The following is a 23755-nucleotide window of genomic DNA, read 5'->3' as shown; positions in this document are numbered from 1 at the left end:
AGAGCACATTCAGAATTCTCCCAGCAGGAGACACTGCTGGGTATCGCCACAGAGCAGAGTGGTAGTAGATGGTAGAGCCATTAGTTGTTTGTTTGATTTTCTCTGTAAACTGCTTTGTGTACTTTCTGTTTAAAGGCAGTATATAAATCCTGTTAATAATAATAATAGTAGCCGGAGGTGAGGTTTGCTTTTCTTGCAGTCTCATCACTTGGCCACATTGATCCTGCTCTTCTCCAGCAGGTGGCTCTGTAGGAAAAGGTGTGAGGACCCAGCATTGGTTGCTGCATTCAGAGTGATCTTTTGTGCATCAAATTCAATTACAGCATTTGCACTGGGGAGTAATGAGGGCGGGGGAGGGAGAGTGGCCAGTTTTGTTTTGTGTTTTTCTTTGCTGGGCCTGTGACCCAACTGGCTGTGTTTAGCAAGAACCCCCAAGTGCTCCACAGGGCAGCAGAGACTTGTTTATAAACACAGCTTTGTTCCAACTCCTTTTCAGCCCCTTCCCTCTCCCCCGTCTGCCCCCCACCTGAGGGGCTGGTGTGTGTTCCTAAAGCTTTCCGAGCTATGAGTTTAACTCTTACTAATGCATTTGTGCTCTTTCTCATTTTTGATTCTAGCAAGGCTCTGGGGCTCTCCCACAGGCTGGGACAATAGAAGCTTTTGTGCCCTCGTAGCCATCAATGCTGGAATGAGTTCCCCAAAACGCAGGGAGCAGCTCGCATGGCCGGCTGGGCCTTTTTGCTGCAGTGAGTCTCAAAGCCAGAATGCCTCCCTCTGGCGAGGCCGTAGCAGGCACCAGCAACAAGGCCTGAGAGGCCTAATGGATGGAGGAAGCACCTGGTGCTGTGGAATTTCACACTAGGGAGCAGGAAACTGTAGTGGGCAGGCTTGTCAAGGCCTGGGAGGTGATCGCATGCTATAATCTTGCCTTGGGTCTGAAGCATTTTCTCTGCCCATCCCTCAGGTGGCTTTTCCTTCTCCCATTTGACTTCTGCTTCTGGGTTTTCTTTTTCTTTTGTTTAGAGCCCCCTCCCTTCCCTGCAAACCCCCCCCCATCTCATGGAACAGGGTGGTGGTGGTGGTGGTGGTGGTGGTGGTTTTGAGGCTAAATGGAGCTACGCTTGTATGCATGTTGGTTGCTCAACTATTTGTTTCATTTTACTGCACCCCTCCCCCAAAATAAACAGCCCCTCCAAATGCAAGTTATTACATAATCTCTGATCTCTAGAAAAAAGATTCCCAATTACTTTTTTTGTGCACGAGTGTGGTTTTTCTGTTTTGCTTTATGGGATCTCACTGAAGGGAGGAATTGCCCTTGTGTTGCCCATGTATGAGGATCCTGTTCCCAGATATTACTGCTGCAGATTATTTTCTTGTTTTTTGCCAGTTTCCCAGCAGCGTGTTCCAAATTGAGGAAAATGTGTCAATGAAAAAGGCTGGAGTGGCATTCAAGGGCAACACAGGCTCATTAAAATGGTTGAATTACTGGCCTCCATCAACAGTGCTGTGGCTGTAAATCTCTCCCCAGGACAGGATAAACGAGGCTCTTTCACTCTTCTAATCTGCTCTGGCTTGTGTCATGGACACCCCTCCCTTCCCCCTCACCATTCCTGCTCTATTCCCAGGGTGAATTCCCCAGTCTTTGCAGGGCCCAGCCATAGCAACCTCAGCCCTGACCACAGCCATATAGGGATTGGAGTAGAAAAAGAAAACCCGTTAATGCAACATGATCCACTTACCCAGTAGTTCCCAAACTTTTTCAACTGGCAGCTCCCTTGACCTACTGGGCCATTGGCCTCAGCTCCCCATTAGGGCTCCAATCCTATACGTTGTATAGGTAGGCAGGCTTATTCACAAGTATTCCAGGCTCCCCTGGCTGGTTTTCATGGTTCCCCAGGGAGCCACAGCTCACAGTTTTGGAACCACTGCCCTTACCTGAGTTGTAGCTAGCCCATCCTTCATTCTTCAGGAGACTTCAGATGATAGCTTTGTAGTTAGTGCATACAAAATGAAAGAACTATTTTGTCTGCTCTGATTGATGCATATTTAGAGTAGGAGGCAAGATACTTACTTATTTACTGAAGTACAATACACCTTCAGAATCTTCGACATAACCTAACAATTTTTTATAAGATAAAGGAATATAATCCCCATCAGGAGAAGGACCTGGCCAACAGGTGACTTGTGAGATTCTAGGATCCTACAGGAGCTCTGTGGATAAAATGACACCAAGAAAGCTAATATCCTATCCACTTGTATCTTCATTAAGACTGCGAAGGCAGATGAAATGTAAAGTTGAAGCCCACAATCCCTGTCCAAAAGAATAGGTAGTTAGAGCATGTTAGAGCCCAATCCTGAGCTTGTAGCCCCCGCCTTTTGCCGGCACTGGGTGTTGCACCCGTGACACTCAGCAGTGAGTCAGTGCTGAAGCCACCCTTTAATTAACTTTCACGTTCACACCAACAGAGTGAATAAAATGAAGCAAGAAGTCTCAACATCCCATTCCTATGCATGCTTGTTTTGATGTTAGTCTTGCTGTGTTCAGAGAAGCCGATTTCCAATAAGTGTGCATAGGATTGCAGACTAAATCTCTTCCCCATCCTCTCTCTACCACTGCCCCTTTTAAGTGCATGTTCATGAGAGCATTTCAAAGTTTTAGGTTAATGTTTTATTTTTGAAATTTTTTTTTTGACCTGGAGTGTTTCCCATCAGTCATGTGTGTTACCCTGCACATGCCCAATCTCGTCTGATCTTGGAAGCTAAGCAGGGTCAGGCCTGGTTAGTGCTTGGATGGGAGACCGCCAGGGAATACCGGGTGCTGTAGGCTTATACCATAGTCTTTCGAGACTGAAGGTTGCCAACCATGAAAAGCAGGGGAGGGGGGAACCGCTATCCTACACCTTTTTGAAATTACTTTTATCTTACTGGATTGTATGCTGAGGTGTAATAAGGGAAAATTAATCTGTCTTGGTTAGTAAATCTGTTTTTTTTTCTCCAGCACTGAGTACAAAAATTGACTAAGAGCCCAATCTTAAGCCAGCCTACTTAAAAGTAAACCCCATTATAGTCAATGCAGCTTAAGGAAAGTGTGGATTGGATTGCAGCCTCATTCACCCAAAAAAATAAGTAGCTTGCATTTTAACAAAATATAAGATGAGCAAACTCCCATGGTCATGTTAAAGACTTGGTTCATTGTATTACAGAGGGGCAAGAGTTTCTCACACCTGCATTTCTGCAAATACATTGTCCAAATGCACAGGAAGTCCCAGAACAGCTGCAAAGCAGATTTGGGACACTTTCCTCTGCAATTCAACATTCAAGAAAATACTCTCCACTTCTGGTGGCACAGTGTTTGGAAAGAAACAGCAAATCAACGTTAATTGCTCTCTGTCTCTTGCTTATTCTGGTGTGTGTATACTATCATCATGGTGTGATCTAACACTCAAGCCCAAGGCTATTGTTGCTCCACTTGAAGGTCTTTCCCAGATGTGTGTGTTTATGTGCACTAAATGCAGCATCCTTACTCATTTGTTGTGCAGAATCCAAACATACCCCCTCAAATTTGCATTTCCACTGAAAAAATAGAGCGTTTTCCCAGTGCTCAAGCAGCCGCATTTTGAAAAATGGATCTTCTCCCAGGTAATTTGTCCACTAAAATTCCAAGTGGTTTATGGAATGCAATTTTGAGACTTTTATGGGTATCTGTTAAAGAATGGGTTTCAACCTCGCTTTAAAGATAGGCCCAGGGTTGTGATGGAGCTATTGTCATGAATCAGGCCTGCTTTTTTCCTTCCTGGTTCTATTATTGATCAACATTAAGAGTACAAAGTTTTAAACCAGGAAGCTGTATTTGCAAAATGAGGGTGATAATACCGACCTATTTTCCAGGATGGTTTTTTGTAAGGATTACTTAGCGTAAGTATATGAAAAGTTTGAATGCTCTAAAGCAGCATTTCTCAAATTGTGGGTCAGGATCCACTAGGCGGGTCATGAGTCAATTTCAGGTGGGTCCGCATTCATTTCAATGTACATATTTTTTCTAATACATTAGCCTTGATGTCTAATATAAATTTTTTAAACAGATCAGTAACTGCTTGGAAGGGTTTGGAGAATTCTTTTTTACATAAATTTTTAAACTTAATATTTATTGCACACTTTTAATTTACTTAGGGCGCAATCCTAACCCCTTATGTCAGTGCTTTCCAGCACTGGTATAGCGGTGCCAAGGGGACGTGTGCTGCATGCTGCAGTTGGGTGTCACTCACGGAGGCCTCCTCAAAGTAAGGGAATGTTTGTTCCCTTACCTCAGAGCTGCATTGCCCTTATGTCAGTGCTAGAAAGCTAGAAAGCACTGACATAAGGGGTTAGGATTGCACACTTAATTAATTGATTTGATTTTGTCATATTGGGTGTTATCCTGCACATGCCCGATGTCATCTGATCTCGGAAGCTAAGCAGGGTCAGGCCTGGTTAATACCTGGATGGGAGACCGCCTGGGAATACTGGGTGCTGTAGGCTTATACCATAGTCTTTCGAGACTGAAGGTTGCCCACCACCATTGGGTGTTAAAATGCTTGATATCTCACTTCTGGCCATGATGTCACTTCCAGGTCAATGATATCACTTCTGGTGGGTCCCAACAGATTGTCATTCTAAAAAGTGGGTCTAGTGTTTGAGAACCGCTGTTCTAAAATTTACAGTGTTTTAGTGAACCTCTCTGTGTGTCTCTCTTTTTCTTACAGCAACTACAGCAGATCGCTTTTATAGAATAGACCGTGCCCAGGTGAGCTCCAGTTTGCTCTCAGTGGACTGTGGAAGTTGAGATTGCCTGCCTGCTGTCTACAGTTTGATTTTCATTTCCTCTAGAATGTCAGAGCCCTGTGATTATATATTTATTGAATAAAGGGATTCAGTCTTGAAGTCATAGGTATTTGTTTCCTGCAGTCAGAAACTCCTAGACCTTTCTCACTAATCCTTCCCTTTCATTCTTGATCCATTTGTGTGGAAGAGATATTTAGGGCAAAATGTCACTATAGGAACAATGCCCAGGAAATAGGAAATTTAGGCCTGCCGTAAATGTAAATCAGGTAGTTTGTAGCATGAGTATATAGTATTATATTGGTAGTAGTTGGGCGGGGTTTCCCATCTGCTTACAACTTTGCATGATTTACAGTTGTAGGCAAGAAATACAGAGTTGTATATATTCATATAAAATACAGTCAAAGATCCCAAATTCTTACATGTTCACTGTTTATAACATGGTGTTTTAATATATAGAAGTTCTAATTACCTATTTTTGCTAGGATTTTAAGAAGTAGAATTGATTCTTTTGGCTTATAGAGAGTAGAATGTGTTTAAAAGATCTTGTATGAGCCCAAGGATTGGGACTTCAACTAGTGAATATGCAGAGTGGTAAAATCCTATGTATTGGATTCTGGAACTAGACATGCTCTTTGTTGTTGTTGTTGGATTGGTTTCTTGGGAGGGGGGTTGGAGGGAAACATATGAAATAAGCTTTCTTCTATTCTTCCAGGTCTTTTTTCTCACCATCATTAGGGTTTTACAGTATTACTTCCTTAAGAGGGAAAACCAAGATTCTGAGGATTTGGCTTATATGGCTGAATTTCATTTTAGAATCCACATCATATGCCACATTCTCTGGCAAGGCTGATTGAGATCCCCAGTTAACTGTAGTGGAAATAAAATAGCCTGTCTAGGAATGCTATGAATCAGTGGTTATACCACTTTCTGTACAGTCAGTAGCTTCAAATGTAAACCAATTGGTTTACTTTCAGCAAGATTCCAGAGTACAATTACAGTAGTACATTACTTTTCTGTTTGTTCAGTCTATTTCCCTAATAACTGACTGAAATGGTAGAGGAAAATAAGTTGAGAGTAAGTCTCTGCCCAGAATCTACAGGGCCAAAGTTGGACACAATATGCAAATTCAATTTCTGAAATGCTTGACCTTCTTCTTCAGGAACATCTCAACTATGTGACAGAGATCTCCCAAGATGAGCTCTTTGTGTTGGACCCAGAGCTGGTGCTCACCCAGACAGTTGGCACATCTCCTGCAATGCCTGACCTTGTTGATGTGCCCTCAACACCCACAAGGCAGCACTCTGCTCTTCCAGCTTTACTGCCTTCCACACCAGTCTCCAGGTGAGGCTGTCTGCTTGGGGCTTGGAGGTAAGAAAGGTCGGGCTAAGTTGAGGAAGGACCCCAAGGAGAAGATTAACTTAGGGGATGTATCCACGGTGGAGAATGAGAGTCAAATGGACAGACATCGACGTTTGCATTTGCTCTCAGGTTAAATGTGAAAGTGGAATAATGGAGAATACATGGGAAACTTCCCCCCCCCCCATTTCTAATCTCCTAAGATCCCTTGTAGATTAGTTCATCCATTTCAAACTTCAGAAGATGGAAAGTCTACTCAGATGTGTGTGGTTGGTAAACCTGAGGACATGCTAAACCAGGATTCTGAAGTGAGTAAACATGCTGATGTAGGAAAGGGAGGCATAAGTCAGATGGAGCTAGTAGGATGGAATTTAAATGTGCAGCAGAGGTAAGTTGGATAGGAAGTGAATTTACTGCAACCTTTTCTGTCACTTGCCCTTCCCTTATTTGGCTCCATGGCACAGGTGATGCAGATTACTGCAAAGCTAATTCCATTCCTGGCCCTTTCAAATGGAATCAGTTAGGAGGAGTTGTTGGGGCAGAAGAATCTGCCCCGATGGAGAGAACTGCATCAGGAAGTAAATGGTCTCTTAGCACTGAATCTCTCTTATCTTGCTTTTCCAGCTCAGAAATGGCAAGCTGCCACTCCCTCAAAGGTGAGACTTTTTCAGCCACCAGCATGTTTTCCTCTAACCTCTGTTTTCAGTAGTGGCTATTAACCAGTTTTCTGTTATTGTTTGGTGCTTCAGCTTCATATTCTTTGATTCCCCAATCTCGCACTACTTTAGCTTCATGTAGGATCTGTTCCTGTGAAATGTATTTATTTATTTAAAACACTGAACCTGGTTTTTTCATTATTCACCTGAATGTAATTATGAGAATTTTAGTCAATGGCAGCCATACAGGTTCTGGAAGCTTGTATGAAACCAAATGAGAGAGAAATGTGCAGTCCATTAGAATAGATCCAGATGGCTCTCTTTCAGGACAATAGTATACAGAGAAGCTTTTTTGGAACAAGCTAGCTGCTTTTGTTGTCCATCAGGGCCAAATATACATTTTTGCAACCCAGGATATCCTAAGCTATCATTGGATGATTCAGAGAATTGACCTTGAAACTGCTTGATATGATCCTGGAGAGTGGAGATGGAAGTATCAATACAGCTACAGCATCATTAACATACATCCTGATAGTAAGTGGGCCTGTACTTGCTCTACCACGGCTCATGAGGGCGAGGTCTCCAGAGGTTGCATTGGAACTGGCCCGGATCTGAAAACAAGGAAGCTTTAGCATAACCTGAGCAGAAATAGGCTGCAGTTGGATGTGTTGCTGTCACAGAGCACAAAGAGGGAATAGGCCAGGCTGGAACCACACAGCAGATGGGCATGCAGGAGAATTGGAGCTTAATGCCTTCTTCCATGCTGTAGTAGGAATTAAGTGCAGCAGAGGCCTGACCAGGGACTTCCTTCTGGAGAGCAGCTGCAAGCCTGAGTTGCTGGGTGGGATCTGACAGTCATTGGCTGAACCAGCTACCTTCCTCAGCTCCTTTACAAAGTCTGGCAGGAAATACCACAATAGAGCAGGGTTAATCCTGCACCTGCAGAGGGATGGGATACATTGTGCAGGGGGTGGTAGTGCAGAGCTAGTCTCTGACAGGCACCAGTGAGAGCTCCAGGAGGTGTGAGCACAAGGTCAAGGGGCCTCCCTTAACTAAGTAAATGGAAAGTGTTTCCTGGAGCTTGAACAGAGCTTAATTCCTGGAAGTGCAAGTGAATCACTGATGAGAGGCACACACACACACCCAGCCACTGTCTCCTTGAGGCCCCCTGCTTCCTCCTCTGCTCACCCATCTGCTCTGCTATCTGTCCATTGCCTGATGGAGTTGAAATAACTTTCACCAAACCCTCTTCATCTCAGTTTAAATGTTGCTATCCTTCCTGCCATCATCACTTTGGTTGGCTTTCCTCCTCCCATCCTTCTGGTTTTTCTTTGTGGTTTATTCCTTCACCTCCCCGTCGCCTCCACAAAGCATTCTGCTTATGAAACTGAGCCCTCTTTGAAAGTGAACACCCCTTTTTTGTTCCCTTTCAAACTCCTATGATAACTCTCGTTCCTGCGGTTGCTCAGCTGAGGCTTAGATTCAGAGGAGGCAGAGAGGGACAGCACCTACATAGCCACCTCTGAAGGCCACATCAGGGATGATGCACAAAACACATCACATGTGTGTTGCAATGCATGTGCCAGCACTCCTATGGTAGTGGAGAAGAATGTTGCTTCCTAAATGCAAAATGGACCTAGTGTATTTGTACCAAGTATTAATGTAAATTATGCTGCCTCCACTCTAAACATAAGTGTGCCTGTGCATGCATTTCTCCTCTCCTACCCTTCCTCTTCCCAGATTCCAGGCAGCCCCAATGGGAATTAGCATGTGTTTTGCCGCAGTTCACTGATACCATGTACCATCTGGATATGTTGATTGGCAGACACACCCTGGCAGTCTCCTGAGAGCCCTGTGGCTAATAAGCCAATCTCTTTGTTGGCCAGTCTCTGCTCCTGGGCCATGTAATGGTCAACTCCATAGTTGCTGTCTCTGTAGCTGATATACACCCACCCACCTACCCATCCCGCCTACATGCTACTTTCTCCTTATCTCCTGCTTGGTTTTGTAACCCTGACCTGTGTCTCCTCCTTGCAGATGATGCTTTGATAGATGCTGCCAAGAATAACGATTTTCACAAGGTAACAGCTACTGTGTGGTTAAAAACCAGGCTGCCAAGCTAGGAAGGGTGCAGTAACCTCAGCATTGTTGTCCCTGTCTCTCCCTCTAGTATTGAATCTAGTGCTGTCCTTGGCTTTCCTTCTGCAACCCCTTGGAGGCACTACTGTTATCAAACTTGCCTGTTAGGCTGTACCACAGGGGTTTGCCCCCATCACTGCAGGCTTCCTTTCAAGCATGCTCTCAAGAATGCCTTCCTAAGCTAGGTGAACGTTTTAGGGGACTTGCTTTCTTTTGCAGTCAGGGTGGTACAGTGGCACCTTAGCAATTCAAACAGAACTGTGTTTGGTTCTCCGAGCAGATTGTCTTGATTGGCTGTGCGTTAAAAGGCTTTGTGCAGTTCAGTACCATTTTGGATGCACCCTGGTGGTCATTTCACCTGTAGGATCTGTATTGCACTGTGGACAATAGATGCACCACATCTATTTGCACAGCAGTCAAGCGATGTTGACCCAGTGTGATAGTGCACGACAATTGCATCTAGAGGGAATGATTCATCTTTCTGGAACTGGGAGCATGGCTGTCCCTTAGACTTGGTATTTAAACATAGCAACCCCAGCTAGGGACAGTGTGTTGCGACGTCCATCCAGCACCTGTTCTGATGAAGCTCAGTGCAAGTTAATGTGAAAAATATTGCATTAAGGGAAACTTCACCACAAGGGGTGAGACCTTCATGAGACACAGTAGTCTCGTTTGAGAAGTCTTAGCTGTTGACTGATTTTCAAAAATGTGTTCTTGAAATTGCTTTGCATTAATGCTTTAAGGAAGGCTTTTCTCCAGGAAGTTCAAATTGTAATTCATATTAAACTGGTTTTACCTTGTTGTAGTTCAGAGAAGAGCACCGGGCTCGCGAGAACTTGATGATGGTCCGCGATCAAACAGGCCAAACTGTTCTACATCATGCTGTCAAATCGGGGAGCAAGGAGATTGTTAAATACATAATTGAAAACGGTAAGTCAGAGCAGAAAAGGTGCAGCAGAGTTATTATTATCTACCATAATTCTGGGTTATTGGGCTGCCTGTGAGCATTTGAATTTAATACATCTGTGAGCCAGGAAGTAAAGGTATTGGACTTTGGTCACATCTTGATTGAATGTGCAGTGTGACCTTGAGTAAAGTTGCTATCCTTTCACCCTCGGGTCTCTGTCTGTAAACTAGGGAGTCTGTCTCATTGGCACTGGATAAATGGGAGCACTGGACGTCAACATCAGCTGTGACCCCACCAGAAGGTGGGGGAGATGCTGTGTGCAAAGAAAGAAATCTAAACCAGCTTGTGGAGTTGGAAGATTGGGAAGAAAAGAATTGCTCTAGTGGATCTGCACTCGGAGAAAAACCTCAGTAGCCACTTGCCCCAAGCAACACGAGGAAGCACTGTTTGTTTGTGTGTGTACAAGCATGTACACATGTAATTTGCCACACAGATCAATGCTGCATCTGACTTCCTTTCTGAGTTCTATTCTAATTGTCACCTGCCTAGTCAGACCATTGGTCCATCTAGTTCAGTATTGTCAACGCTGTCCAGGAATTTTACTCAGTCCTACCTGGAGATAGTGGGGCTTAAACCTGGGACCTTCTGCATTTAATGTAGGTACCATTGACCTACAGCCCCTACCTACATGCAGCCCCTGCATGCATCTTCATGCAGGAAAAAAAAAAGTTATGGGTTTAACTTGGCAGAAATGTTGGATTACCATGAAGAATGTTCCGTTCCTGCTCGGTTGGGTGTATAGGCATTAATGGGGACTGGGAGGCACTATACTCGCCGTTCATTGTAGAATGGGCAAGAAGGGACTTGGACCCTATCAAATGGGCTGGCCTCATCTCTTTGCTTTGTCTTGCTCCCCCCAGCTCCTCCAGAGATTCTGGATGTGGCAGAAGAAGAGAAGTAAGTTGTATTCTGGTTTATAACTCCTATTACGAGCGTAATGGCTATGGAACTCCTTTCATGGGTGTCTTGTATTGCCCCACCCCTCCTAGATTTTCAACCCCAGTGGAAAATCTATTTGTTCTAGCAAGTGACAGGGGTGGATAGTGGGAGTTGATGAGGTCTTTCTTATTCTTTTATATTTAATAGTGCACCTTATAATTCTGTTTGATTTTATATTGTAATTGCTTTGGGGCTTATTAGTAAACACTGGCTAAGAATTTGGGTGTTGGAGAAGAGAAGTGTCTTCCTCCTGGGTAGATCTGCTTGCAGCAAACTTGAACATCCCATTTCCCTGCCTGCAGATATTCAGGTATAACCTGATCATCCACAGATTTTTTTTTACTTGCGATGAAAAGAGCCCTTTAAATTAATGGGAAAAAAGTCATTTAACAATAGCCTTGTTAATGCGAGAGAGGGCAGCCGGCTAGACAACCCATCAATCATTCTCTCTCCAGGCATTTAGAACAGCTTCACTACTAGGCAAGCAACCTCCTCCCTTACCCCTGAGCATGTGAAAGAGTGCAAGTCTTATTACCTCTTCCATTCTTTCCCTGCGCTGGGCTCCTGGGAAAGGGAGTGGTTGCTGCCTCAGAGTGGAGACTTTCTAAATGCCTGGAGAGAGACTGATGCCTCTATGAGTACTACAAAAGGTCAGCAAGACTGAATCGCTGAGCAAAAGGATATTGTTTTTTAAATGAATTTACTTTAGTGTGATTTTTTGCTATCCACGTGAGTTCTGGGAACAGAACCCCTGCGAATAATGAGACTCAACCTGTACTCACAAGGAAGGTGGGCAGGTTATCACAGCATGCTGGCTACCTGTAGGAAGCAAATGATGGTAGATACTCAAAGGAATGAATACACACACGCACACTCCCAACTCAGGTGCTCCTCTGTGTCACCCCCTCTCCCAAGCTGCTGTTTGTCCTCCCACTGAGCTTTCCAGCCTGCTCAGGTAACTTAGTGGAGAGAAAATGGCTGGGACAAAATTGCTGGGGAGAATCTTCCCCTTCTCACTTCACTGCTGCTACCACCCTAATTTGAACCAGGCCCTGCCACCATACTTAAGTCATATGTGTGTGATTACCCTTATGATCACCTGTTAGTGATGCCCAGTGGCGTCGCTAGGGGGGTGTGGGCCGCACCGGGTGACACGCACGGGGGGGTGATGTGCACTGGGGGGTGACATGCTAAAATTGTGGTGGTTAGGAGTAACCCCATCATATTATATACCATTGGATGCGGAATTTCGAGCGGAATGCAATGCCAAAAACCAGAGTGAAATATATCCTTTCTATCAAAAGTTATGACCAAAACACTGGAGAACAGAAAATGCATGGATACCTATGGAAAGTGAAAGTGAGCCATATCGCGCGTTTATTCACGAGTAGGCAAACTTGCCTTAGGCCTCAGAAAGGGCAGGCTGAGAGGAATCCAATGACAGCAGAATGGTCCTGATCCAATGAATGCAGCCCCCAAAAACACCTGAGAAGGAAGTCCCTCCCTCCAAGCAGATGAATGTATTGAGCCCTATGGAAAGTGAAACTAAGCCTCACGGTCATGTTTACTCGCGAGTAAGCAAATGTGCCTTGGCTGGTGTAGAAGATCAGGTGAAGGAGAGTGCAAGGCTACCAGAATGGTCCTGATCCTATGCACCTGGAGCTAAACAAGTGCTCCAGAAGGCAGCCTCCCCCCCTCCCACTAAAAAGGATCAAGACAGAGGCTTCAGCTGATAAGGTGAACTTTTTTGAGACTTGAAAAGCCAGGTGGATCCTGACAGTGATCTGGTTTAAACAGAAGTTCTTAAATTGAACTGGGCACTGGGTAGGGCTGAAAACCTTACTGATTTTGGAGGGGGGGGTGTTATTGCAGGTAGGCTGCAGAGGAAATTCACTTGGTGGACCAGGGCTGGCTTCTGCTTATTTAATTATTTGTTTTACTTTAATTATTTGTACTTATTTATTTTAATTTGCCTGATGATGTCACTTCCATCATGACATCACTTCTGATGGGTCTTGGACAGATTGTCATTCTAAAAAGTGGGTCCCAGTGCTAAAAGTTCAAGAACTGCTGCAATAAGGTGTTAGTAAGTTGACACCCGGGGGAGGGGGGCATGTAACACCACTAGTGACCAAAATCACTAAAATCAGAGTTTGGAGGAATAATACCATCATGTTATATATCAATCAATGTGTAATTTCATGCAGAATGTGTTCTATCTTTGTTCTATCAAATGGTACAGCCAAAAAACCAGTGGGGGTGGAGTGATGGTACATCACCACGCCTACCACCTGGGGTGTTGCCCCACCCACTGCATGGGTGGTGACACGCTGGCATCCCGCACCGGGTGACGTGAACCCTAGTGACGCCACTGGTGATGCCTGTTAGTTTTGCCTAACCAATGTAGGCCTGAATCCACAAAGTTAGCTTGTGCCATGAATGGACTCCATCTAGGCCCAGGCCCTCTGCGGCAGCTCCTATAAGTACACTTTGAGACGGACAGGAGGAGGCTACATTCTGCTGCTGTTCTCATGCCTCTGTTTTAACTTCTGTCTTTCAGTGGCGAGACCTGCTTGCACCAGGCTGCAGCTCTTCGCCAACGCACCATCTGCCATTACATTGTGGAGGCCGGGGCTTCACTGATGAAAACAGATCTGCAGGTAAACTTGCTCTGAGGGAATGTAGGGAAATGGCTTGTGCAGAATCGGAGGGGTTAGTTTTATTTGGTCAACTGGTATAGTGTTGACCAGATTGTATCTCTTCAAGCTGCAAGACTTCTCTCTCTCTCTCCCCCCTCTCTCTGTGTAACTTAGCTGTCTCCCTGTGTGTGTGTGTAACTTAGCTGTAAGCAATGCAAAGAGTTAAACCAGCCTCTTCTGCTGCCAATGTTGTGGTGGGTTGTTTTTTTTCTTTTTTCCCTACATGAGGGGCCAGAATGTCTCATTTCTCCCCTTCCCACTCCCTGAGGTCACTGCAAGGACAGTCTCACTGTAGACTTTTCCTGCCTCCCAGCTGCAGCCTGTCAAATCTTCTGGATAAGAGGATGCACCCAGAATGAGAGGGAGGGCTTTGAACCCATCAGGAATACAGTGAAGGGGTAGGCTTCTGTCACCTGTTATGAGTAGCATATCTTTGACTGTCAAAGAGAGTTGTAACCCTTTGCAACACCCTGGTCATGATGCAATCATGTCTTGGTGTCAGATGAAGAAGGAATTGAGATGATCTGTTGGTATGGGGGGACACTCTCAAGGGCTGGCCAGTGACAGAGTGGAAGCAAGCATGTCTGCACTGACCAATGAGATGAGGGTTGTTCTGTCTCAGAGCCAGCGGGTCGTGATCTGAAGCTGAACGATAGGCTTAGCCAACGTCATGTTGCCAGAGGCTCTTGGGGCCTTTGCTTTCACCTGACCAAAGTCGATGCTAATGGTGCTATAAAAGCATTGGAGCATTTCAGACAAGCAATAAAAAGCCTTTGCCAACTGTGCAAAGTGGTTTTATAGCCAATTTTTGGCAGCTCCCTTGGTCCCCTTGCCTTCAGCCAATGGCTTGAGCCCAGCGATGGGCTTTGGCTGGGAACTGAATGAGAGGCTATGGAAAAGAAAGGGTCCCGGTTAGATAGGATGGTTGGGACTGTGAATGTGGGTAGCGTCCCAAAGCCTGCCAGCACTTCCACAGTGTGGAGTATGAAATAGGAATGGCCCTTTCTCAGCCCATCACAGTGTGTCTTCATCATAGCCATTGCCAACAAGAAACTGGCTTGCAATATGAAAGGGGCTTCATCCCTCCAGTCGGCAGGGTTTGCATTTCTGAGACCAATCACATGTCTGAATTTGTGACTCTCTTTTATGACACTGCTGGGAGCCCCCAGTGGAACACAGCTTGACTTTACTGAAGCAGGCAGAATCAACTGTGTTGTGGGAGCAGCAGCTCCTTCACAAAGAAGAGGATGGTTTGGTTTCATACTCGTAGCATCACTGAGTCCTGATTTGCTCCCTGCTGCCTAGACAAGACTAAACCATATAATAATGTGGCTGGAGTGCAACAGATTATGATTGCCTACATGAGGGACAGGGAGGTGCCTTGGAATTCTTGTTCCAGACTAAGTCTGCGTTTCGAGGAAGTTCTTTGCTATTGTCCCTGTTGCAAGAGAACAGGAGTAAATTTCATTATTTAGCAAAGCTCTTGGTGCAGAAGGTGCTGCAAGAGAAATCCTGTGTAGTGCTGAAGCAGAGGCGTGTGTGTGTACACTTCCTTTGTAGGTGAACCTGTGGCTCTACTTTGTGGGTGGGTTTGTGCATGCCGATTGCTTCCGCCTTTGTCTCTCCATCCTTTGGAGAGGAGGGGCAGTGGTGTTGGACTTCTTTCTGCAGCTCTGTGTGAGTGTGTGTGTGTGTGTGTGTGTGACAGAACCCCTGTGTGTCTCAGCCATTGTGCACTTCAGTGAAATATAGCTGGCGATTGTCCTGGGGACTTGGGATCCATTGCCACGACTGCCTTCTCCCTGCTGGGCTGCAAAGGCCAGTGTGGGAGGCTTGTCCTCTTCCACTTTCAATGGAGGCGGCAGCATGCCAGGTTTCCTTGGCCTCTCTTAGCAGTGAGTTTGTTCGGTACTATGGCGTGTGGGGGTAGTGACTGGAGGGGGAGAGAGACGTTGGTGGAGTGGGGAGGAGGAGGGGGAGACATGGCTGAAAGCTGTTAACAGATTTGCTTTTTATGGAGTGCAGGAGTTCATTAGTGGACGCAGTCCAGATGGCTGCAATAAGTTCGTGAAATGTGAGCCTCCTCTGGGATCAGGAGCGCTAGCGAGGCTGTGGGGGAGGAAGGTGGAGGGATGGTATTTCAGGGCATTCCCCAGGGGCTCACCTAACCCTCAGCCCACCCACCCCCACTCTTCTGCTTCTATTATCCTGGCTTCCACAGAGCAAGAAAACTTAAAAGCTGGAGCTAGCAAAGTTTCATTGTGCAACTCTGCAAAACTCTCACCTTGTTTTCCTCTTTGTGCAAACACAACTTGGGATGTACAAATGCAAACCTTTATTTGTCCCAACAAGTAAGCTGTGGGGATAGTGTAGCAAACAGGCCCTTGAGGACTTATCTGTCAGCTGCAAGTCTCCTAGCAAACCCCACGCATCCTTTCCCAGCATACTTTGCCTGCCCCTCCTCCCCCACCTCTTGAGGCAGCATCGGGGATGTGCAGACGACAGCCAGAAATGTTTCTAAGGAGCCTTTATCTGCTCATAGCCGCATTAACTCATGCATGTTCACGCATCCCTTCAGCAGGGCCTTCTGGAAGGCTCTCTGCGGCTTCTATGTGATGAAACGTTAGCACTATTTTTAATCTCTGCACAAAAATACACTCAAGATGGCTAACAATTTAAAAAAATACAATCAGCATTTGTTAAAGATAACAATCAATATCACAGCACCTTCATAATAAAAGCCCGTTTCAAAAGGCAGCATCTACGTATGCCCACTAAATGATCTTAGCTGCCTGTCCAATGGAGAGGAAAACTGGGGCTAGGCAAACTTCCTGAGGCAGGGGATTGCAGCGTTCCGGGGCCACCACAGAAAAGGCCCTGTCCCTTATGCACACTGCCTTGAGTTCCATGGCAGGGGGATGCAGACCACAGTGTTCATACATGACCTCAGCAGGTGAAACATTTTCACATGGGTGGATGTGATTTTTTTTAAAAATACTCTGATCGTAGCCTGTTTAGGACAAAAGATCAAAATCAACACGTTGAATTGAGCCTGGAAGCGGTTTGATAACACTGGGGTTATGTGTTCTGAACAGCCAGCTCCAAACAGTCTGGCAGTCCCATAGCAGTCCAACTGAAACTTCCAAACTGTCTGTGACAGCAACCCCAAATTGTACATGTACAATGATCATAGTTTTTAAAAAAGATGTTGATAGCTAAAGCCATGCTTGCCTTGCACATCACAGCATCTGACTGTATGTGATGCAGTGTCTGTCCAAATTAGCACAATTTTAAAATCTCATTGAATTCATAAGTTTCTAGCCCACGTAGTTGCCTGAACGTGTTCAAGCTTTCTTCTGCAGTGTTGAGGTCTGCCGAAATCAGAATTTAAAATCAAAGCTTTGGAAGGGAAAAGATTTCTGTGCTCAGCTGTCTCTCCTTTCACAGAGCTATGCCATATCTTGCCCCAGGGCCCTTGCACACTTCTCAAAGCCTGGCACATTCATGAGAGAATGTGGGCCTGGATGAAGATCATGCATGCCGTATCCAAACAGCCAGGCAACAGCAGCCAGGTCTGCAGAAATGTATGGAATCTGACTCTTAAAGTTCCCCAATACTTGGACACTCACACAAATCATGGGCACCTGATGCAGAAGGGTCTGGCAGTATCTGTGGTTGTTTATTTTTTAAAAATTATATTTCAAAATCTTGGGATAGGTGATATTCAAGGTTTGTTTATTTTTAAATGCTGGATAGAATACAAGAGAATTTGTACTTCCTAATTGTGAAAATTTCAGGATTTCTCTCTCTTCTGTCTCAGAATGGGATAGGGAATACTCTAGGATCACAGCCATTAGGAACCAGCACTTGTCAGTCATTTAGGGCACAATCCTAACCAACTTTCCAGCACCGGCATAGCTGTGCCAGTGGGGTATGTGCTGCATCCTGCAGTTGGGGGGCAGTCATGGAGCCCTCCTCAAGGTAAGGCAATGTTTGTTCCCTTATCTCAGAGTTGCATTGCCCTCATGTCAGTGCTGAAAAATTGGTTAGGATTGCAGCCTTAGGGATTTAGCTCCTTCATCCCAGAAGACATCAGTGTGCCTCTTCCAATGAAGCTGGCATGTTTCCATATTGCCCACCTGACCAGATTTGAAGGCATAGGGGAGTGGCCATGAATTGAGCAGTGATATGGAATGGTGACATCATCAAACAGAAGACATATAATAATAAGCTAAAAGATGCTCTTGACCCAAAGTGACCCAAGTGAACCAATACTCTGAAGGGATCTAGTCCAACTTTTGTGGAGAGAAGTGCCATGCTGGACAGGAACTGTAGCTCAGGTTGATAAGAGACTTGGGAAGTTTGGATCAGATTTCTGTTTATTTTCAGGCTTGTCTTTTACATTGCTATTTAAGCCATTCTGTTGGAAAAACTCTACCCAGGTCCTCCATCACCCAAATCATTTTTGTATATGTCTATCTGTATTAACTTTTACTTTTATACTTTTTGTCCACTACTTCTGTTTTAATAAACTTTCCTCCTATTTTGAACTTGAAACTGTTTAGTCTGGGTGACTTGATGGAGAGCATATTACTTTGTCTCTATGATCACTAGCACTATGCCACTTCATCCATTTTTGGGGGGAAACCCCTCTCCCCCGAATCTAGGGCTCCTGCCAAGCAACTGGGAGGAAAGACATCCAGGGAAGCCGCTCTCTGCCGTGTTTTAGCTTTGGTGATGGCAGCAAATACTACCGTAATGGGAGTTCTAGGGAGGGAGGAAGGTGCCAGGCCCTCTCCTCGATCATCAACAAATTCATGTTCTTAACATAGTGTATACCAGCTATACACTATACAGCTATATATATATATATCAGTGTATGACCTAAACCGGTGATGGTAGAAATGGAGCACTTTTTATCCCCATGGCAGTAATAAAAACGAAGTGAGGTCCCTACAGAATCAAGAAAGGGATTTCTTAATCACCATGTTAAAATAAGATAGCTATACTTGCCTTCAATCTTAAGCACTCGTAAAACTTAAATGTGTCATTCTGTTCATGTAACTAGCCATGGTGGACCTATCTATTTCTTTTGCTTCTCTTGTTGCAGCATAGAGTAAAGCATACTGTAACAACCAGTGAAGCCAGGAATTGACCAATACTGTATTGATGCTAATCTGTCTATATTTACTCATAGAATTTTGCTGTTCAGGTAGTAAAATTGGGTTTTAATTATAGATCTTGGGACTGCAATGTTCAATATCTCTAGATGACAAGAATGGTTGGTTTGAAATAAATAATGTACAAGTAAAGACCCACCAAAAAATGCCATTTTTTCCCTTTATAGTACTTTCCTAGGACCCATTTCAACAGACATGACAAGCAGCATACTTGATGCAGCACTGGCTACTCTAACAAGGAAGACTCTAACTCTAGTATGATCTAAAACATTTCTGCTGTGACATCTGCTGTTGTCCTCTTTGTTTCCTCTTGCAGGGAGACACACCCAAGCACAGAGCCGAGAAGGCAAACGACCCTGACCTGGCTGCCTACCTCGAAAATCGACAGCACTACCAGATGATACAACGGGAAGATCAAGAGACAGCCGTGTAACGCTCAGTGTGCCTTATCCCTGCATAGGGAAGCAGGAGCATAGTGGCACAGGAGCCTGGCCAACCTTTCCATGAATATTCAACACAGAGAGGATCAAGCGGGCTTGGCCTTGGCCTACAGCACTGTTATTTATTACTGTAGTGGATGTTGAGCAGTGCTGACTCCATGTCCCCTTCACCACATTCCATAGGTGGACTCTGGTGCCTAATGTTCCCTGCCTGCCTCCAGATCCTAGATAGAGCTGCTGTTGCTCTCTCTGAGCATTGGGAAGGAAGCTCTTGTTCTTTGCCAACCATTACTGGAGCCGGTCTTTGGATGCTCCTTCAACTGGTGTTTGATTTCACCAGGGGGGAGGCGGAGGAGGCAGAAACTCCAGTCCTTTCAAGTCTCCTGTTCCTCAGCCCCACCAAGCTGCAGATTCGAAGCAGAGGGTGCCACTTTTCTCAGTCGTTTCACCATTAGTGGTGCCCACCATCCTGGTATATCCTGTTGTTGCAAAATGTCACCATTCTTGAGACAGCACAGGATGTATGGCTAAGAATGCTGGTGGTGTATTACAGCCGTCCCTCTGTTATTCACACATTGCAATGTTCAGTTTGGGTAGCCGTCATATGAGCAGGCCGCCTGAGTACACAAAGCAAGCCCAGTCTTGCATCTCTCAAGTACAGCATACCATCCCCTGTTCCTTTTGGTTCCCTTGCCCTGTAGTTTTTGTGTAACAGGGTGAAAGCGCTGTTATGTCCAGGAAGCAAGATGCCGCATACAGTACCCCCTTCCTTCAGCTCAGCAGAAGCTGATTCGAGTGGATTTTTTAGCATGCTGTACTACATGTTTTGAGCAAAGTGTCTTCTCCCTATTGTTTCTACTTCCTCCAATTTATTTTCTCCATTCTTATATTCTGCCTTCTTCTCACACTTCCACTCACTGTTTACTGTAGTGTTTAGGTTGCAGGGAGTTTGCTGAGATGGGGTTCAAAGCTCACCCTGAAATCGGCCATCAGCTCTGGTCACAGCTAAAAGCTGGGGTCCCACTTCTGACTCTCTTTGCACTGAGTGGAAAGGGGTGGGGGAAATGACACTTTTTGCTTGGGATGATACAGCTGTTCCTATCATATATACAGAAATAAAGGGAACTGAGTCCATAAACCAGAGGTAATTGTACACTGAATCAATTTGTTCAGGGACCAGTAGAAAGAGGCTGCAGTGGTAAGGGATAGACATTCCTGCTTAGCCCTCTAATTCATTCTATGTAGAGGAATAGTATTTTGCATTTTATTTTTAGATCCACTGCAGGCATGAACATCCACACATTCAACTTCCCATGGTGGCCTGCTGGGCCAGACTTAACCTGAGTTGTTACAGTATGCAGACAGCCTGGACTTCGACCCTAAGCAAGCAAGATGCTTCTTTTGCAAGCAGATTGCTGCATTTCATTCTAAGCTCCTTTCCAATCCAGATCTCTCAGCCCTCATTTTTTCTTTTTTGTCTTGTTTTTCATTTTTGCTAGAAAAACTAATGTTGGAGGAGCTCAGTCCTTGAAACAATCAGGCATAGTTAAAGAGCATCGTGTTTTAAACAAAGAAACCTATATCTTATCTACAATTATTATGAAACCATTGCATTTAACCAGCTTGTGCATCTCTGAAGCAAATTTCAATCAACCTCAAAACTTATTGAGCAGGTAACCAGCCAGCTGGCTGGTCTTGGCTCCATATGGGTAGAAGCAGCTGATGTGGAGCGGTCCAGTAGACTTGCAACTGGGTAGTTTGCAATCCTAATCCCAGGAGGTTAGGAGACTGAAAGCTCTGCTTAGTCTTTGAAAGAACTGGCTGGCAATGGACAAAAAACTTTTGATGGGATTAAATATAAAGTTTGGAACAAAAACCTGAGGCTGCTAATTGTGTTGGGAAAACTAGTGGCTTCATATGCGATGACAACAACATTGGACTGCCAGGTGGAGCATTGTGTATTGGGGTCTGCAAACGAAGCATTTGCTCATAAACCGTTTTTGACAGTGGTGCATCTTTAAAGGCAGCCATGGACAAACCGATGGGGACAGGAAGGCTGCACTCAGGTGGATCAATGTTTTTGTTTGCTCTGGATGCAGGAGTGTGAATTTGGAGGAATGAGCTGCAGAAGTGTCAGGATTATTTTCTGTCATTTGAAAGGCTCAGCATGATCAGGGTCAGGAACTTGCTTCTATGTCATCCTGCTATCATTCCTCATTAAGAACAGATATTTGTTTCTGCTTAGAAACTTGCTTTCCTTTGAGGCTTAGCCACTTTCTGCACCCAGCGCTCCTGTGATTGTAGAGGTATTCACAGCAATCCTACGTGGCATATTTACATCCCCATTTGGCCATTTAAGTCCCCTGAGGCCTTACCTTTCCCATCTGGCTGAATCCCCTCTCCCCACCTAGACATGTCACCATGAGACTAAGACATGCACAAAGCCGACTTACACATCAACATGAGTGCAGTCCCTGGGTGGTTCTAAACCAGCGGTTCATTCAGAGAGCATCATCCATGTGAATGCTACTTTTCCCCCATTTCCTCAGAAGTGTGCGAGAACACCCAAAACAAGCAATTAAACTTGGTGCAGGTGCACAACCATGTCACAGGATGGGTCAACCAGGGCTTTTGGCCTTGCACCTTTGCCATATCAGGAAAGGCAGTTCCAACATTCCGTTCTGAGCAATGGGTACTTTCAGGTCAGGTTGACAATAGTTTTGTCATCGTAGAGGTTCACACAGGGTCCTCTGTGCCCTAAGCTCTGACAGGTTTATGAAAATTGCTCTCCTCTGTCTGGGTGTACAGGTCAGCCCTTTGGAAGTGTTTACACCCTATAAGCCTACTGCCTCTTCTCTCCTCCTCTTTATATGTTCACCTTCAACTTTGTACAGGTAGTTCAAAAGCACACTGTTTCCCAATCTTTGTATGCGTGTTTATGCATGCGTGTCCGAAGCCGAGTTGCTGTGCAATTCAAACTGTGGCTAGGTTTTATTCCAAGAGGGAGGAGTGTTTTGAGGGTGGATTTTTTTTCCCCTGTGCAATACCTATTTCCAGTCTCCTAGATTCTCACTATTAGGGCACTTTTGATTGACTGTATTTTTTTGGTAATTGTGTTGGAAGCTTTGGCTTTCCTCTTTGACAGTTTTAAATGTTTTGTTGGGGTTTTTGCCATTAAAATATAATGATGGACATTTTCTTCTTGCCTCTTTTTTGCCTGCAATGATGGTGTTCAGAATAGAAAAGGTCTTCTGTGTCTTCAAGAAAATTCAGTGGTTGTCCTGATCTGTGGCTAGCAAGTCATCACATGCCTGGACACACAAATGGTCACAACTGGCTTGTTAGGTCAAGGTAGACAACTGCAGATCAAAGCGGCCCCTCCTGTTCCTATTTCTCCCTATGAGCTTCCTCTGTGTTGTATTTAATTAGCTGTGGCCACTGTTAATTCAAACCCATCATTCTGGACCTTGTCAGGCAAATTTTGTGCTTGGTGGGGATGCAGCTAATGCCCCATTCTGTGTAAAAATTGGGTAAAATTTTTCCCCACTTCTGTTCTAGGATCAAAACTGTGACTCTTGAATTCCAATTTTTGTTTATACTTTTTTCAGAGTTGCCTACCTCTCCCCTTGCAATGCATCTGACAATGCTTGAATTCTGGACCAGTCCTAACCAACTTTACTTTGGTATGTTTATTTGGGGGGGGGGGCAGGCCTTGCTCCAAGTAAATGTAGTTAAGGTTGCAGCTGCCATCTTGCATGAAGCAAAGAAAATCTCTTGTTTAGCTGAAGTCATCAGCTTCACACATGAAGTTTAAGGCAGGGACTCTGGAGCATCCATTTTATTCTTTCAAGGAAATGTAGGCTCCAAAGAGTGAGCTAGCCTACATGAATCAGACTTTCCTTTTCATTGCAACAGCAAATTTTCTTGCTCATAATATAACGTTGGGATTTTTAATCAACAGTGTTTATTTTGGAGCTCCTCAAAAGAACTTTTTTGGCATTTGTACCACTGTGACTCTAAACTGCATGGGCCTATCTCTCCTAAAAAGACATGTGGTTTGAAAGTTAAGACGAAGGCCTCTTTGTAATTCTGTTCCTAGCTTAGCTTGTTGACTCATGTTTGAGGGAATATCTCATTTCCTCTTTCTGTTTTTTTTTTCTTTGTAAGAAGGAGATAATTCCCAAATGCCACATACACAAATGAATATTCAGGGAACACTTATATGATAAATTTGAGACCTGTGTCTTTAAAAGCAATGCCTCAGGCTACATCCAAAATAATGTCCCAGAGAAAGGGTTATTGCTGCAGAGAAAGGGTTGCTGTAATACATATGTTGGACAAACGAATGCCCATGATTTTTAAGCATGCAACCCTCATTAGATTTATATCTTTAAAAACTCAGATCCTAAGAAGCATCATTCAAAAGGTGGTGGGGAACAGCATATATCTAGAACAGAGGTGCCCAAATCCCGGCCCTGGGGCCACATGCGGCCCTTGAGGCCTCTCAATGCGGCCCTCAGGGAGCCCCCAGTCTCCAATGAGCCTCTGGCCCTCCAGA

General features: G+C 44.8%; 1 protein-coding gene and 1 pseudogene across 10 annotated transcripts in view; both read left to right on the top strand.

Annotated features, from left to right (window-relative positions):
• Positions 1-22394, top strand: part of DGKZ (diacylglycerol kinase zeta) — a 131959-nt gene extending 109565 nt beyond the window's left edge. For 9 of the 10 annotated variants that reach the window (XM_066634479.1, XM_066634486.1, XM_066634473.1 and 6 more), the window contains 8 exons: positions 4743-4783; positions 5981-6162; positions 6802-6833; positions 8871-8914; positions 9779-9902; positions 10800-10836; positions 13439-13538; positions 19074-22394. In XM_066634479.1, coding sequence (XP_066490576.1) covers positions 4743-4783; positions 5981-6162; positions 6802-6833; positions 8871-8914; positions 9779-9902; positions 10800-10836; positions 13439-13538; positions 19074-19190 — 677 coding nt within the window. In that variant the 3' untranslated portion in view covers positions 19191-22394. Of the gene's footprint in view, positions 1-4742; positions 4784-5980; positions 6163-6801; positions 6834-8870; positions 8915-9778; positions 9903-10799; positions 10837-13438; positions 13539-19073 lie in introns of those variants that run through there. The other variant, XR_010794761.1, reaches the window with a different exon arrangement.
• Positions 2705-2827, top strand: LOC136637807 (5S ribosomal RNA; annotated as a pseudogene).
• Positions 22395-23755: the final 1361 nt, after the last annotated feature.

This window comes from Tiliqua scincoides, chromosome 1 (assembly GCF_035046505.1).
Source record: "Tiliqua scincoides isolate rTilSci1 chromosome 1, rTilSci1.hap2, whole genome shotgun sequence".
NCBI classification, from domain to species: Eukaryota; Metazoa; Chordata; class Lepidosauria; order Squamata; family Scincidae; genus Tiliqua; species Tiliqua scincoides.
Note: the sequence above shows the minus strand (reverse complement) of the source record. Positions and strands in the feature narration are given on the sequence as shown.